At 47.0% G+C, this 18,520-nt stretch overlaps 1 protein-coding gene across 1 annotated transcript in view; it reads left to right on the forward strand.

Moving 5' to 3' along the window:
• Nucleotides 1-2,657: 2,657 nt before the first annotated feature.
• Rapgef4 (Rap guanine nucleotide exchange factor 4) overlaps nucleotides 2,658-18,520 on the forward strand; it is a 285,071-nt gene continuing 269,208 nt past the window's right edge. Inside the window, exon 1 of the mRNA XM_059260694.1 lies at nucleotides 2,658-2,722. Coding sequence (XP_059116677.1) covers nucleotides 2,658-2,722 — 65 coding nt within the window. The remainder of the gene's footprint in view (nucleotides 2,723-18,520) is intronic.

Here is an 18,520-nt window from a genome sequence, read left to right on the forward strand (position 1 = left end):
GAGGGACTGGAGAGATGGTAAAGAGTGCTTGCTGCTCTTGCAGAGGACCTGAGTTTAGTTTCCACCACCTACATGGGAGCTCACAACCATTCATAACCCCAGTTCCAGGGGATCTGATACCCTCTTCTGACCTTCATGGGGACCAGGTGTGCATGTGATACCCTTATATACATGCAGTCAAAACACTCACACATACAAAATAAAGTAAATAAGCCAAAGAAAGAAGAATTAGCAAAAAAGAAAGATAGAAGAATATTCTTTTATTCTTTGCCTGGCCTTTTCCCTCTTCACAATAACAGCAATCGGTAGCACATTCTCCTTTACTTTTGTAGTTCTTGATATCAGTCAAATCCCTTTCAGACCATGAGAATAATCTGTATATCAATAAGACTGTGCCTCAGGGGGATTATTTCTATATACATTTAGTTCCTGAGATGTTTCTCCATTCTTATATTTGAGTAACAGTCTATAACCATTTAGTTCTTATCACTTAGGAAGTCATTTTGGACAGACCTTATATTCTCATTCCTTTGACAGAAACAGCAGAAACATCACCTTGAAGTTAGACATACCCAGCTCCAGTTCAAGGGAAGAGAGGTGGCTCTATGTCTGGGTTATGGGTCCTTTGTGGCCCTCACTGTCGTGGTGACTCCCTGGCACCTATCTCCAGGATGATGGAGTCATGCACATGCTCTGAACGAGCTAATAGCTGTTGGTGCTCCTTCTAGCTAATATTTCAATAATTCTGCCTGTCCTTAGAGGTAAGTCAGTGCCCTCCACGTAACAAACAAAGCCCCTGCATTTTATCAGACAGATCTTAACATGCTTCATATGTGTGGGAGACTTCCTGGGGACCTTACCCCCACAACAAGTGTCTTCCTTTAAGCCAGTCAATTTCTCCCTCAAAATATAATTTTCCACTCTCCCATTCCATTTTCAAAGATCTTTAGTGTCCCTTATGGAGTGTCATCCCTCTGTCTCTGCTTCTCAGATGAGAACACATAAAGAATGCCGCCCACTGTCCAAAACCTAGTGGACTTAACAAATAGCAAATACTCTTAGCTTTGTGACCTCCCATGGCCACCTTGAGCTCTGTGTGGTGACAGGCGATGCGCCTCTGCTCCTTACTTCCCAATATTCCTCAGGCATTTTGAGCAAGCATTCGGTAACCTTGAAATGCTCCAACAGCTCTGACACCTTTTTAAACAAAACTGTTTAGAAGGCACCTTCCCCTTCAATCCACATAAGATGGCATCTTTGGAAATCTTAATGTGGTATGATATGTTAAGTGATATTATGGTAAATAATAGAAAGGAACAGAGTGAAGCTCAGCTGAGGGACTAGCCTGAGCAGGGAGATGTTGCTGAAGGCAGCCGGTGCCAGGTCTGAAACCAGATCCTGTCTATTGGACATGGGGAAATGGAAATTTCTCTGGAAAGATTGAAGGTCAAGGTTTTTTATGAGAACAAAAGCATCCCAGAAGGCATGAGCTGCCTCCTTCTCCCCAGGTTCCCTGAATCTGCCCTGAAGGAGTAGGGGTGGGGGTGGGGGTGGGAGTAGTAGCAATGAACAAAGAGGGCACAACAGTGTCCCTCTCCACCCTTGCCTGTTCCTAAGTGTATGGCACAAACATCAAAACATCGCCTGGTAGGAGTCCAACAGATTTAACTTGTCCCCAGGTTCCTGAGCAACCGTCCTCGTGAATTTGTTGTTTTTTGGCAGCGTATAACTGAACAACTTCCAGGCACAACATTTGGTGTGAACACCTACGGGAGACAGGCAGCTGTGGCCACCCTCAGCACTGGGTCAGGGAAGAGGAAAGCTGCGGGAGAGAAGAGGCTACCACCCAAGTCCCTGGAGCGCCCAGGACCTTTGGCTCCTTGGCTTCCAGACGTGGAACCGCAGCTCTGCTTGGGACTCAGATGGATACCTCATTCTTAATTGTTTCTTTTTGTCGTGCTTGGGTCGTGGAGCCCAAGCAAGTCCAAGTGTCAAGGCCAGCGACTTCAGTTTGCACCCCCTCCTTATCCTCTGGTCTCCAGGGTCCTTCTGCCTCAGTGACCACACTGCCTCTCTCTGTCCTTCCCAGCTCCCAACGCCCCCAACCTTCAGAATCACTTACCCTCCGGGATCCACGTCAAGAGACCATGGTGTCCCCCACCCCCACCCCAGGGCGAGCCTTCACAGCCCTGCCCTCTCTCATCTCTATTTAAAGGGGGGCGGAGGGAGGGGGGGATTGCAAAGGTGAGCCAGGAGCAGCCCGCAAGTTTTGACAGACGCTGAGGAGGACTAATGGGTTTCTAAGGAAACGGAGAGGCAGCAGCCATTTTAGTGGCATTTGCCGTACGGAAAAATATAGAGTCTGACATCCCCTCCCCACGAGCACCGGGGTGGCCACCGGCTGCAGAGGCCCCGAGGAGGTGAGGGTGGGCGCGGGCCCGGCGGAGCGGGGCACCTGCCGCAGGTGCCTCGGGGTCGCGGCTCCTGGCGGGCAGGCGGGCGGGGTGGCGGGGCTCCCCCGCGGGCGGGCGCCGCAGTGCAGCGCGGGCCCCGCGCCTGGCCCGCCCCTCGGTCCCCGCCCCGCAGGCCGCGGGAGCCCGCCGGGAGGCGCGCGGGAGGTGGCCGCGGCCCGGGGCCACCGCGCGCCGCTGCCCAACATGGTCGCTGCGCACGCTGCACACTCTCCGTCCTCGGCCGAGTGGATCGCCTGCCTGGATAAAAGGTATGCGGGCCCGGGGTGCGGGATTTGGATCGCGGGGAGCAGCCCGTGGGGTGCCACCTGCGGGAGAGCCTTCCACGTGCCGGGGACAGAATGCGGCGCCGCGGGGGGAACAAGGCGCCAGCCTGCCCCGGTCCCCTTCCGCCCCGCAGACTCCACGCTCCACTCGTGGGTGGGTGGTGGGTGGTTTCCCTTGGCATTAAAACCTGGGGGAGTGCATCCATACCGGCTTCAGACTGTCCAGGCCCTCGGGGTGAATGTCGTTTAAGTTTCCCGGAGGGGCGGGGGTAGAGGTGGGGGGCTCATGCAGGTACAGACAGAGTCACCTTTTTTGTTTCTGAAAACCAAGAGTGAGGGACGCAGTGGAGGGAGCTGTCAAGTCCCTTGGTGAAATTCGCAGCTCTCTTTCCTTGGGCGCTCACTCAAGGTCTGTGTTAAGAAGGTCACGGGGAGGTGGCTTTCGTCTTAATCTCTGCAGAAAAGACCCTCACTCTGAAGAGACATGTAAACCTCAGAGAGTGTTGACTCTGGCCAGCCTCTGAGGAAGGTGCTGTGGGTGACAACGGATTGCAGTTGTTTTCCAGGCGCTGACAGTGTAATTTTCTGTTTGTCCAGATTGCAAATTTAACAGTAAACATCACACAGTATGTTAGCAATTATAGTTTATTACCCTAAGGAAAAAGGTGATGCATCTGAACTTTGGAAGAAACAAGCAAAATGTCTTGCAGAGTGAACTGCCTCTGAATCTCAGAGTTTGGTGCCAAAGGCCAGTGATTCACATCTGCATGATATCTGTATTTGCATTTGTGGGAAACAGTCTGTGCTCTGCCATATTGAAATTTTTTCAATGAACAGATTTGTAACAGGATCAAACTTGAAGATCTTAAATGCGGCCTGCTATGCATGCTCTACTATTATGGGCCTTTGATGAAAAGATATTAACTAATTGAGGAGAGCTAAATGTAACTCATTTGAATAACGTAATATGACAAATGATCTTGACTTTTAGTTACCACACGGTAGCAAGAATATTTTTGGCAGGCATTGCCCCACTTCTGACTAAAGTGGCATATACTAATATTAGAGAAATTACATACAGTAAACAGTAAGACAATTGAAGAGATGGTTAAGTCATCCAAAATCCTGTGGAGGAATTAAAGCCATATTTAAGCTGAGAGTCTGCTAATGTGATCAGTAATCTAAATTTAATACTTTAGGAAAAGTGAATTATAAAACAAGAGATAATCAAGAGCCTGCACTTAACCTATAAATAGCAGTGCATCCTCGTGAGTGATAATTTTGGGTAGTAAGCAACATACTTCTCTTTGCAGAAATGCATAGTGTACAGTTTTTGAACAGTCAGTAATTCAGTGGAAATCCTTTACTCAGTGAGGACTTACAGCAGAGTCATAGAGCAGTGTGAGTGGGATGGATATGATGTCTTTACCTGTGCATCTGTCTACCTGGCTGTATTTGGAATGGACTTCCAGCACATGGTGCCACAGTGTCATGCCACCATTCGTAACGGGCAAAAGCCAAACCATAACAGTTCCCCCTGAGCCTGGCGTGACTGAAATGCAGGTGGACGAACAGATCAACAGAGCTCTCGAGTTCTGATCTTGCACTTATCTCTTACTTCCTGAGTTTGAAAAAGGAGGCTACCGAGTATCTCAAGCTCACCTCCCAGCAACGGTGGACAAATGGAAGGGCAGGTGCCAAGTGCGTGGGAAACTAGGAGATGCCGTGTGTGCGTTGTATTTCCCGGTGTGAAGACCTGGCTGCCTGTTCTGTGGCCTTGATCCCAGAATTCCTAAGCAGAGCCATTTAGGAGGCGCTGGTTCATTGCAAGTGGGTAGGGGAGGCGTATTTCCAAGTTTCATTTTAAAACGTAGTCTGTTAATTTTTTAAAAGCGAGAATGAAGGCTGAAAGTGTGGATGAAAGTTGTCTGGGAAGCTCCCTGTAATGCCTCTTTCCTGGGGGCATGGCCTTTAATGCATCTGAGGGGTACAGAATTACTACCTGGTTCCAGGCACTGTGCTAGGCACTGAGGGGATGCAACAAATGAGAGTTGCTTCCTGGCTTGGGGGTGCTGACGGCTTTGTGGTGGGGTAGCTAGGTAACTGCATAACGGCAGTCCGGGGGTACATGTTTTAACAAGAATGTGTAAAGTGCTTTGGAAGTGCAGTCAGGCCTGGGCGTTAAGAGGCTGAGGGCTAGTCTACCAGAGGCAGAGAATAGGGAAGTCTGAACAGACAGACAGAGAAACTTGGGTAAAGGCACACAGATGTGGAAAGGGACCCCTCTCTCCTCAAGTTCCTATTAGAGTTCCTTAGAGTACAGGAAGACATGCTTTGTTTTCTAAATCTTTTATCATGGGCATTTCCAAGTGTGCATAAGAAAAGACAGAATGATGCAGTGAAGTGGAATTTGGGACTGTGCTGCTGGGAGCATAGGAAGTTCAGCTGAGAAATGTAGTTCAAATGTGCGCATGCGCCAAGTGACCAGGAGTGTGATATCTGGAAGGAAGAGGAGCCCAGAGGCTGGAATAGAGGAGAGTAGGGGAGGGTGTTGTTGATGGAGGTGTCTCGGTCAGCCAAATGTCTGCCGTGCAGACACCTGAGTGGATTCCCAGCACCTGTGTTAAAAAGCCTGGCATTGCAGCAAACATCTGCAGACACAGCAATGGAGAGGCAGGGACAGGAGCTCCCTGGCCAGCCAGCCAGGCCAAACGATGAGCCTCACGGTCAGCAGGATAGCCTGCCTAATAAGAGAAGGCTGAGATTGATGGTCAAGGAAGACGCCCAGCTTTGACTTCTGACTTCTACATGCATGTGTATCCACACGTCTAACACACACACACACACACACACACACACACACACACACACACACACACCAAACTTTAAAAAGAGGAAAGAAAGTAGAAACAGAAAGGTCTACTTGAGTGAAGATATAGGTAAGGGAAGTTGAAGTGAAGCAAACCGACATGGGAAACAAAGTCAGAGAAGTGTGCGGTTGGCACGTCTACACAGCAATCCTGGCCGGGACAATACTCTCTAAACTTCCATGTGAGTTTAGAGAAGAAGCTGCTCAGAAATATGTAGCTGTGTTGATTAGGCTAAAGAAAGAAAATGCAAAGCGTTTGTGTGTCAGCTGCTTATGGTCATGGACTGTGGTCTATAAGTGCTCACCTTAAATTTGAAATGCTGTCAGACATTAGGACGTATAAACCAACACCGAGAAGTTTCAATGCACTCATGAATGGAGAGCAGGTTTACAGACTGCTTATGGATCTTACCTAGATTGTTCCTTGAGCTGGGATGGTTAACTAAAAACAAAAATTGTGTAATCCCTACTATTTGGGATTTAAAATAGTAAAATGGCACTTTTTAAAAACAATGTGACGACCTTTATTGAATTTTAGTGAAAGGTTTTAAGTTGGCTTCCTGTGGCTTTAAGGACTGTTTCTAGGTGGTGATTTGCATGGTGGGTAAGGGGCATCACCGACTCACGCGTTTGGTGAATCATTGCCTGTTTCAACCACAGTAGAGCAGGAATCTGCAAACCGTGGCTTGTAAATCCTCCAAGACTGGCTCTAGAATTCCTGATTGGTTGGAGAATAAATAAAAAGAGTAATATTTCACGATCCATAAAGTTTATATGAATTGAAATTTCAGTGTGCATCAACAGTTTTATTGGAACACAGCCACACTTACTTGGTTACATATCGTCTGTGGCTGCTGTCACTCTGCAGCGGCGAAGCTGAGTGGCTGCGAGGAGGCTTGTGGCCCATAGAGCTTAAACATGGACTGTGTGAACCTGCACGGAAAACACTGCCATCCTTTGCTCTCGATGAGCAGCTCACCCCGGAGAATGATGCTAAACTACTAGAGGTAACAGGAGCATCTTCTCTCTGCAAAGAGTTTGCCTTCCTTTTGTTTGAAGCTCTCTAAAGCTTTGAGGAGGTGCAGCCGATGAATCTCCCCGAGGACCACTGTCTCACAGGCTGAAGCAGAAGATGAGGTCAAGGATGGTGGGCTATGTCCAACAGGCTGTCATCTTTTAAAGGCAACTACGCTTTTTCTTTTTTTTAATTTTTGTATTCATGTTTCCTACATACACACACACACACACACACACACACACACACACACACACACACACACACACACACACACTGTTGATGCTTCCTTTGCCTGTGGCTGACCCCCATATCAGTGGTATGTTAGCTATTTTGATGTGATGGAATGAGACTGAAAGAAATCAAGGAACACATTTGCTAAAAACCAAAATACTTTGTAGGACACATGGTGTGAGGAGATGACTCAGAAATCAAAGAAGCGTCAGATACGGTCTCACTCTGGAGGGATGGCGAGATGATCAAAGAGGCACGGCACGTAGAGCGGAACTGTGGCTCTGGGGGAGGCTGGTGTCAACCAGGCAGGACCCCAGGGATGGCATTCCTCTGGTACTTTCTCCAGGGCTCTGGGCTGGCCTTGCACGTACTCCAGGATTCTTGATTTGTCAGCACGTTGAGAATTCATGTGTGTTTCAGGGATGGTTGCACAGGCACCAGACTCCCGAGACCTTAGAGACAAGTCATTAACTCGGCGATAAATCTGTACCACTGGACAAGTGGACGCGCTCATCCTTTGGCTAATGCAGTCGTGCCAGAGGCCAGCTGAGTGGGTAATCCAGCTCTTAGCAGAAGCACATCTCTTGAATTTCCAAAGAGAAGCTAGGCTGCTGGGAGGTCAGGACGCTCACTCACATCTCCAGCCCGCAGAGTGTGTTCTTTTCCCAGAGCCACAGAGCTGGGAATTGAATTCTAATCACAAGGTAATTCCGGGGATACCTGAGGACAGCTTTGCTGTGCTATCGTCTAGTTAGATGAGCACTGCAAGAGCTCCCAGGGCACACTCTGTCCACTGTAATAAGACGTCAGACTCCATGGTAGCTACCTGCTTGCTTCTCGGTCCACATCCTTCGGCATCAGCCGCTGTATTTTGGTCATCCCTTTATCTCCAGCACCTGCCTGCCCTCACTGTAGAAGGTGTTCACAGGGCCAGGGTGAGGTGGCCGCAGACACTATCACCTCTGGCCCCAGGTGGCCTCTGCAGCTCTCTGGCAAGGTGGAGGGTGCAGGTGGTGGATTAGCGCTGTCTGCATCTGCCTCTGCTGCTCCTGGTTCCTGGCTGATGTGAATCCTGGCTTTGGAGTGGGGGCAGGGAGGCATTTCAGAACTATTTTAACCAACAGTTTTAAAAAGTCAATCTATTTTTATTGTGGAAAAATTTCAGAATGCATAGAATAGTACGATTCTCCTATTCCACCCCTTCCCACCTCCAACGATGAATCAATAACTCACTGCTAGTCCTGTTTTATTTTTATGCCCGTTCATTCTTCTCTGTCCCCAGGGCTGATTATCTAGTTAGTTAATTAGTTGTGTGTGTATGATGTGTGTGTGTGCACAGGTGTGAATGTGCTGCAGTGTGTGGGTGTTGAGTTCAGGACATTTAGGCGTCCTCTCTTACCTTCCATCTTGTTTGAGCAGGTCATCCTTTCCTCCACCACAGTACACTATGTACTAGCTGACCCCAGGTCTCCTGTCCCATTCTTCTGTTGCGGCCTCCCATCTTGCTGTAGGGGTGCTGGGATTACAGATGCATGCTACCTACTCCTGCTTTATTGTGTGGGTTCTGGACACAGGTTGACAGGCACGTGTGTAGTATTTTACCCACTGAGCTTCTCCCCGGCATCCTACCCCTGGGTTATTTTGAAGCAGTTCCCACATGCAGTATTTAATCTGCAAACATTTCGGTACATATCTCAAGAAGGTGAGGGTTCTTTATAAAGAAAAGAATGCCTGGTGGTGATGGCACACGCCTTTAATCCCAGAACTTGGGAGGCAAAGGGAGGCGGATCTCCTAGTTCCAGCCTGGTCTACTTAGTGAGTTCCAGGACAGTCAGGGGTACACAGAGAAACCCTATCTCTCAAAAAAAAAAAAAAAAAAACCCAACCCCCACCAAAAATGCCATTACTATACATTACAAATTTTGCCTTAATATATTCAAACATTCAAAGTTCCTTGTTTATCTCAAAACTTTTTTTCACTTTGTTTGTATCAGAATGCAAATTATTTGTTTAGTTCAGATATGTTTTAATACCTAAATTTCTCTTTTTCTCCCTGTTTCTTGAAACTGTGGGCTTGGTTCCCATCTCAATTTTAGTTGTTTTCCTGTGGTGTTTTTAGAGACACATTCCTTCACACCTGCAGTCCCTGAAATTGGCATTTGGGTTTAGAGCTTGATCAAATTCTGACTTGGTATTTTGGTAAGAGCTTCGATAGGGGAACTATGGAGTTCCATCAAAAGGCACATGGTGTCCATTGATCTCTTTCTGTGATGTCAGTAATGTATTATTTTTAAGTTTCATGTCTGACATCTCTCTGTTTGCACCTTCTTACGGGACAGCTCACTGTGGCCTGAAGACCATGGGAGCACATGCTGTATATATGTATATAGAAGGACAGCAAGTCCTCTGTCTAATCAGGGTTAGTGTTATGATCTGATTTTACTTGCAGAAGGGCTTTAGGAAAGGGAAGCATGGTCAGATCTGATGCCCTCAGGGAGGAGACATGGGAGACGGTATACGCCTAAGGACCTGTGAGATGGGCAGCTGGCCCAGAGCACCCTTGACCCTGCAGCCTGTCCCTTGCCCGGAGCCTGGGAGGCTGAATTTTCCGTAGAGAAGTAGTGCCCAGCTTCCTGTCTTCCTTAGGTTCCCCTAGGTTGATTTCTGGCTTTCTCCAGTGATGGTGAGACTAGCATCGTCCTTTTGTCTGAATTCTCCTAGGTTTATAAGCTTTCATAACCCTTTCTTAGTGCCAGATTAACCTCCCAGATTACTCCCCAAGCCACGGGTGGCCTGCTTTTGCTTCTGGCAGATTTAAAGCTACACCCTCAAGAGAGGCATGGAAGAGAGCAGCCATCCTATGCTTTTTTTCTCCCAGAGAAGGAAGATGCAGGGAGGCTCTGACCTCTCTGAGCACCGAGAGGAAGGCGATGGAATAACTGGGTGGATGATGGATAGGGAAGCATCTGTACATCCCAAGGGAAACAGCAGAACAGCCTGGGTGGCAGCAGGTCTCCAGCTGGTCGTGTTGACTCAGCTGCCTCTCTGTGAAGCACGTGGGTCTCCTGTGGCAAAGGGAAACATGAGTGGCTTCTGTCTGTCCTCGTCATAACGCCCTTTCTCCCGAGTCTCCTGCTCCACCTGTGACGATGACCTAAACTTGGTGCCCAAGGCACATGTTACAGACCAGGTGCGTTTGTGTCTGCACAGGGCAGTTCCCTTGTGATATCCCGCTGACATTTGGGGGGGCACACTGCCTTCACCCTCCACTGCCACAGAAACTGGAGAGAAAAGAAAAAGAGCCAATTTTCTTCCAGTCTCTTCCTCCAGTCCAAGTGTCCACGTCACTGGCCACAGTGACACAGGGGAAGAACACTGAGAGACTCTAGGAAGGCCTTTGGTTTCCCGATGGAAAACGGAGATGCTGATACCCTTGCTGTCTAGAAGGCCTGGGCCTGTGGCAGCCATCTTGTAACTCTAAAGGAGAAACCAAGACCAAGGTGAGGCCCGGTTCTGACTTTGCTCAGCTACTGTGTATCTTAAGGTTTTCTGTCTTACAAAGAAAATGAGACCCTGTTCCTAGAAACTACTCTTTGTTACCCTTTCTTTCCTTTGCTGTCAAAAGCACCTGCAATCTAACAAGCCCTCTGTGTCTGAAGCTTTTACCTCCCTTAGCCCGATTTCCCTTACGTTTTCTTTGTGTTTTATTAAGGACATCGCGATTCTGGAGTCTCAGACTCTTGAAGCTCTCTATGTCCTTTTGGACATTTAAAGAGTCACCAGTCTAACCCTTTACCATTGTGTTCTGCTGTTTTCTTTCAGGCCTTATCCTCGGGGCTCCTCTTCATTTCCTAGACAGATAAGCGTCTTCGTAGGGTCAGCCAGATCTGGATTCTAATTCTACCATTACTGTTCACCAGCTGTGTGAACCAGGCTGTTAGGTTTCCTGAGCTTCTGTCCCCGAATCTTCAGATAAAGCCACCGATGCCTGTAGTGACAGCTGTGCTGGGATTTGTGGGCCAGTTCAAGCACAGCTGGATGGTTATCTGTAAGTTGTGAAAGTGGGGTGCAGGTGACAAGTTTGGGGATCATAGTATGTAGGTTCAGATGTCTGGCTTGATTTGATTAGTGATCAATTTTTGCCAATCTAATGAATTCTAGTGGTTACTGAATAATTGTTTTGTATAGAGCACTTGTCTACAAATAATGGTAGTCTTACTGACTCATTTTGAGTATCTTTGCTTTTTATTACTTTTCTTGCCTAACTTCACTAGCTAGGAATTCTAGGACAGGGTTGAAGAAAGGGGGTGAAGATGGATAGCATCCTTGAGTTGTCATCTTACAGGGAAGGTTTTTTTTTTTTGTTTTGTTTTGCCATGGAATTTTAGGTCTGAGTCCTCCCTACCTCTACCTCCTTTCAAGTTCATGGCCTCTTTTCTCGCTAACTGTTGCTACATGCCTCCATGTATGCATTCCATTTCTGTATCTTTATACCTACATGCATCCATGTATGCATTCCATTTCTGTATCTTTATACCTACATGCATCCATGTATGCATTCCATTTCTGTATCTTTATACCTACATGCATCCATGTATGCATTTCATTCCTGTGTCTTTATACCTACATGCATCCATGTATGCATTCCATTCCTTCGTCTTTATACCTGCATGCATCCATGTATGCATTCCATTCCTGTGTCTTTATAACTACATGCATCCATGTATGCATTCCATTCCTGTGTCTTTATACCTACATGCATCCATGTATGCATTCCATTCCTGCGTCTTTATACCTACATGCATCCATGTATGCATTCCATTCCTGCGTCTTTATACCTACATGCATCCATGCATGCATTCCATTCCTGCGTCTTTATACCATTACTTGTATGTATGCTTTCAGGGTTGGCCATTTGGTATTGGATAACTAGTTGGTGTGCTGTTTCCTGGGGAAGACTATTTCTCCTGCTGTTCTGTGATTATTTATTGAATGTGCCACAGGAGGTTTGGGTGCTGAGATCCTGCACGTGGTCTTCATCGACTCTTTAAACAAATTTGTGTCATAAGAAAGCTCTGCCTTCAACGTCCCTTGCCATTCTTGTCTCACTTATCTGCTTGACACCTCTTCTCCCCACCTCGTGCCCTTTTCCGCCTTCCCCAAACCAAATGTGGTGCAGGCAAAGATCGGACAGAGTCATTTCCTCCGACAGCTCACACATTCGTTGATTTGCTCAGACTTGACTTTGCTTTCTATACACCAGGCACTCTTGCTGATTGCCCGTCAGTGAGGACACTGACAAACCCTTGACCTTGTGAATTGATGAAATACCAGATGAAAAGATCTTCAGTCAGTCTTCAGGACACAGCTGAGTGCCTGATTATGTATGTGCTAGACCCTCTTTCAGCCGGCACAGAATACAGTAGTCAGGGGCAAGTTACCTATGAGAAGTGCCATGGAGCGAAAGGTAAAAGTATACAGGAATGGGGGGACGCAGATGTCAGCAAGTGCAAACATCTACACTGCCATGTTCAGCAGAGATAAGAACCGTGATGGGAGATAAAGCAGAGAGAAGGAGAAGAGACCTAGAGGCATCGCTGTTTGAAAGAGGATGGCCAGAGAGGTCTTCCTCCTGAAGTAATGTTCTGTTCAAAACTTTGAATGAGCTGTGAGTTACTTGAATTTTATTTAAATCCAGGCTGTACCAAATGGATGGATGAGACATTTTAGAGAGCAGAGTTGGATGGGTGCCCATGGTGAGGATACAGGCTGAATAAATATGACGCCATCCTTTTGTTTTGTGACAAGAGCTGACTTTGAAAAAAAAATGCTCATATTTTGTTAACTACTTTTATTGCTGTAATAGATGATGGTAATTTTATAAAATGGATAAATGAAGGCTTTTGGAATTCTTGGTTATCTTTTAAAAACTACACTTTTTATTTATTGAGTGAGTATGAATGTATGTGGGTGTGTGTGGGGGGCACATGTGTGCCATGGTACATGTGCGGAGATCAGAGGACAACTTGTGGGCATCAGTTCTCTCTTGCCTTGTGGGCACTGGGGATCAAACTCAGGTCATCCAGCATGCGGTGGGCGGGGGGGCGCAGAGGCAGGCAAATCTCTATGAGTTCGAGGCCAGCCTGGTCTACAAAGCGAGTTCCAGGACAGCCAGGGATACACAGAGAAACCCTGTCTCAGAAAACCAGGAAAACAATGGGGTTGGAGAGATGGTTCAGTAGCCAAGAATACTTGTTGATCTTGCAGAGAGTGTGGAGGTCCCAGTGAGAATGGCCTCCGCAGGCCCGTGTGTTTGAATGCTTGGGTTCCAGTGAGTGGAACTCTTTGAGAAGGATTAGAAATACAGCCTTGTTGGGGGAGATGTATTACTGGGGGTGAGCCTTAAAGTTTCAAAAGTCCTTGCTAGGACCAGTCCCCACTTCCGTCTGCCTGATGCCTGAGGATTAGGATGTAAAGCCCTCAGCTACTGCTCTAACACCATGCCTGTTTGCTTCCTACCTGCCATGATGATCATAGACTAACCTTCTAAAACTGTAAGCAAGCCCCCAATTAAATCCTTTCTTTTATATGAGTTGTCCTGGTCATGGTGTCTCTTCACAGCAATAGAACAGTAACTAAGAGAGAGGACCTGGATTTAGTTCCCAGCATCATGGCTCACAACCACCCATAGCTCCAGTTTCAGGGGAATCTGATACTCTCTTTTGACCAACACACACATCAAGTATGCACACGGTATGCATGCATGCCGGCAAAACACTAACACATAAAATAAACACCCTCCGTTTTTTAAAGGTACAAAGAAAATACAATTCATTTTAGTTTTCATCCTTCCCATTCCCCCTCTTCCCCTCTTTCTTTCTCCTGCTTCTCCCTTTATGACTTTCAACAGGATCTGTAGTGTAGTCCACCCTGGACTTGAACTTACCCACTCCATCTCAGCCTCCCAAAATCTGGGGTTATAGGAGTCTGCCCTTGCCCCCATCTCAGCTTCTGGAATGCTTGGATTATAAGAGTACACCCTCCCACCCAGCTTAGTCTTTCAATATAATAATTGTTTATTTCTGGAAAAAGGAAACTGCCTTTAGAGAATGGCTGAGCGTCCTTCAGCTCGGAAGAGGCGGGGTGTGAGTGCCGCCATTACCCCTGTTCTAAGAATGGTTTGGGGTTTTTCTATTCATCTGGCTTACTTTTATCAGGAGTGCATTTAGTGCCTGTGTGGGGCTCCTTAGGCTTCTAAGGCTGAAGTCCTAGAAGGAAATGGCCCAGAAATCCTGCCAGTTGCCTGTTTGAAAGATTTGTTTTCTAGCTTGAACGTGTGTGTGTGTGTGTGTGTGTGTGTGTGTGTGTGTGTGTGTGTGTGTGTTGGGGTCATCTCATGGTTTCCTCAGCACAATTTAGCAATGTGCTTTATTTTCTTATGTCAAGACTTGAAGCCCACTTGAGAATAACGAGTCTGTTGTGAAGATGTTAGGGCAACTGCCTGCCTTCGACTTCCCTGATGGTGTTTGAAGACCTAAGTCGTGGGGCTGGGATTATCTGGCTCCTGGCCAGGCTTTATATTTTATTTACCTAAAATACTTTAAAAACCTACACCAGGAATCCTGTGTAATTATCCAGATTATTAAGGCACAGATAAGGGAGTCCTCTCTTGATTCGACAGGGTGCTGTTGCAGAAGGCAGCTTTATCCTGAGGCAGCTCCCTCCGCACAGCCAGGCTGGGAACCCCACTGGCTTAGCATGAACAGAGCCTGTGTCCCTGTGCCCGCCCACCTCCTGCTGCGGTGGCTGTATATTGTTATAAGCTTGTGAATACCCCTTATCTTCCTCTCAATTGCATCTGATGCTCTCTCAACCGCTGTGCTTCCTCCCTTTTCAGCGTGTGGTTGGATATTTATCTTAACTTCGGAGGCTCATTTTAGAATTCAGCATTCAACAGGTTCTGGATATCAAAGTAAATTTCATTTTTAAAACCCCTCTGGGTTTAGAGAATTAATATGTGGTTTGTCTCTCTTATCAGGAGTTCTAGCCTCAGGAGAAATGGGCAAGAGAACCAACCGTGCCTTAGAGGGGTGTACAGAAAGCGGAAGTGGGGGCTAGTTAACTCCAGCGTTGTTTTCGGTTAATGAAATCAAAGTAAGTTAAATAGACGGACATATTATTCATCATTCTTAGGGAATGCCTATAGGTATCATTGAGGAGAGAGAGTGAGCAATGGCAGTTAAAAAAAGCAAGAAATTACTTTTAGAATATGAAACCATTACCTAAGAGTGAGGTTTTCTTTATTTTTTCGTTATAGTTGAACTTGATTTTATGTTATTTGTTCGCTCCCTGTTGGTTTTTGATCTGCCACAGGAGAATGATCCTGTGAGCGGAGTAGGGAAAATGGTTTTGGTCTCTTTCTTTCCTTCTTGGGATGAACAGCGTGGATGACTGATTCCGTGTGCTGTGTTCTTCTGGGGATGAGCAGCGTGGATGACTGATTCCGTGTGCTGTGTTCTTCTTAGCTGTAACATTGTACAGGGGAGACTTCATTGCTGTGAGTTTACCTCCAGGCAATGATCTTGAAGGAATAAGAAAGATCTAAAAATATTAAAAGTTAGTGAAAAGGGAGTTATAGAAGAGGAAAACATTGGAAGTTCTTGATTTTTAGATATAAGACTCGTAGCTGGGACAGCAGTACCATGCAGGTGCTTACCTGGGACCCAGGTGCCATCACTTTCTCCACCCTTGGGTTGGGGATCTGGGGAGTACAGGACTACATAGCGCCCCTCTCTGCTCTACTTTCTTTCTGAGATTATTACCAAATAAAAGGGAATAACATCTTTCTCCTTCCCAGATGGAAAACGACACTAGCTTTGACAAGTTAGTTACTGAAACTTTTTTTTTCTCCAGTTTTTTGAGACAGGGTTTCTCTGTGTAGCCTTGACTGTCCTGGAACTTGCTCTATTGACCAGGCTGGCCTCGAACTCACAGAGATCCACCCGCCTCTGCCTCCCAAGTGCTGGGATTAAAGGCGTGCGCCGCCGCCGCCACCACTTGGCAAAACTGTCTTTTAGTTGAAATCAAATAAGAGAATTGTCGAAACCTTCTCAACCTGGGAAAACTGGTCATAGATTTTACTGTACTCTCTGTGGTGTTTTGGTATGAGGTTTTTTGTGTTTTGTTTGTTTGTTTGTTTTTAGCCCAGACTCAATGATTTTGTGACCTTTAAAATGAGCATTCTAGAACACTTACAGAATGATCATTTCTTAGGTTACTAAAATTTTTATAAATATAATTTTTATAGGTTTGTTTGTTTTCTCTCTCTCTCTGAGACAGGGTTTCTCTGTGTAGCCCTGGCTGTCCTGGAACTCACTCTGAGGACCAGGTGGCCCCGTACTCTGGGGACCATTCCTATTCACACTACGACACTGGGGCTCAGTAAATGAGGGAAGGAGAAGAAGTCACACTGAGAAACAGGGCAGTGAGTCGTGAAGGGACTGAATGGCTCTTACAAAGCCTCAGCTTTCACTCTGGGTTTGAGTAGAAGGATGGCACTATTTGCATTATTATTATTATTATTATTATTATTATTATTAAAAAGGTGTGTGTGTGTGTGTGTGTGTGTGTGTGTGTGTGTGTGTGTGTGTGTTGGGGGGCACTCATGGGAATTACAAGCATGTGTGAGCTGCCTAATGTGGGCCTGGGATCCGAATTCTAGTCCTCCGATAGAGCAGTAAGCACTCTTAACCTCCGGGTCATTTCTCTGGCCCCCCTGACTTATGTTTTAAAGTAGTACCACTATGATTAGAATGCTGAGAAAGTTGTGGAGAGCAGACCCATGGAGGGGAAGAAAGACCTAGTAGGAAGCCATTCCAGCCATTAGGTGAAAGGAGAAGGCGGCTTGGCCCAGGAGGCAGCAGTAAAGATGTGAGAATTGTTGGGACACACGGATGGGTTCTGCCCATGAGTGGAAAGCTGGACTGTGTAGTGCTGTGTTCTTCGAGGCTTGGGTTCTGGAACCCTGACGAGGGGCAGTGAGGGACTGAAGGAAGGACAGACACACAGACACACAGAGTAAACTGGGACCAGGTGGAGTCTGCTACATGTCTCAATCCAGAGTTTGTTAGGCCCAGCATAGGGGGAGGGGTTGGTTAGTCTCCGTAGGTGAGCTGTCTCCGGCTACAAACATCATGGAGGAAGCTGCCGTCACTGGCCTCTGGGCACACTGACCAACTGTCTATAAACACTCAGACTCAGACTCCCAGGAGAGCTTTGTCACCCTCTCTGAGCCTCACCCAAGGGAAGGCTTTGTCACTCTCGAGGCCGAAGCATTGGAGTCCTCCACATGACCTTGCTCACGTCAACAATACACATCCACTCAGGACGTTACTCACTCAGTGCTTCATCTACTCCTACAATTTAGGGAACAAGGCCAAGAACAATCCTAAGGATTTTAGAAGGCTCACGGGGCCACCTGTTTTATCGGAGAAGGCTGTAGATAAAGCGTGTTTGGAAGGAAAGAGTTCAGGTGTGGACCTATTGCGTTTGCAGTAGAGATTTGACTGGACCTGTTGGGTAGGAGATTGAACTTGTCACTGTAGAGTCTGGGAGGCAGCTCTGAGATGAAGATAGAAATGTAGAGATCGTTAATGTGTAGACAATATATAAAACCATAAACTATTGAATACCAAAGAAGTCTTGGTATTAGAAAAGAGCATTCTGGAGGAAGGGGCATAACTAACGAAAGAAGCTGTGTGAGAGGAATTGATGAGCAGGAGAAAGAAGAAAGGAGTGTGGAAGGGGCTTTGGAAGGCAAGGGAAGATGTTTTAAAATCCAGATATCCAGATACACTGTCATGTTGGCAAAACATGCAAGAAAAGCGGGGCTCCGAGAAGTCCGCTGACAGGTTTCCTTTGAGGTGTCTCTGTCTCATGGGCCCTCCCCAGCCTGCTTTGCCGTCTGGCTGAGCGAAAACTCTGTGTCAGGTCAAGGCAGGGAGTGTGAGGACACCGGCAGCGCTACCAGCAACACCACAGGATTTACACCCCAGGTACCGTGCAGATGCCCAGCTAATGGATGGCTTCGGCTGCACCGAGGCCGTTCAGTTACAACACAGGGAAGGGGCAGTCCGAGTCAGGGAGCCGACGACTGGAGAGAGGAGGCGCAGGGGACAGGAGTCAGGATGACGTGGCTGCAATGAGGAGATCTTAGAGTGTCATTTCTGCATAACAGAGGGGGAAGAGAACAAGGCATCAACACTCCCAAGACAAATACTGAACACCGAGCTACCACAGCCAAGGCATGAAGGCTGCCATGAAACGCAGAAGCGATGTTATCAATAAAGCCAGAGTGGGCATGTCACGAACAAAAAAGCAACATATGGCTCGTTGGTTGCCACGTTGCATGGCTCACTGGTTGCCACGCTGCTGGACACTTATCTGCTTGAGAGAAGGTGTGGCCTCTGTAGAGTTTCTAGTCCCCGAATACGTGCTTTTGGTACATACGGAGGTTGTGAAATTACACCTACCCAGTTTACCTGAGAAAAATTGCTACCGTAAAACAACCATGGATTTCTGGTTGTGAATACGATGGAGAGGTTGCGATTCTCCGTGTTCCTTCCCTGAAGTTCACTCGTGAGCTCGGGTATTATGTATAAAACAA

The sequence above is a fragment of the Peromyscus eremicus genome, chromosome 4, assembly GCF_949786415.1.
Source record: "Peromyscus eremicus chromosome 4, PerEre_H2_v1, whole genome shotgun sequence".
NCBI lineage: Eukaryota > Metazoa > Chordata > Mammalia > Rodentia > Cricetidae > Peromyscus > Peromyscus eremicus.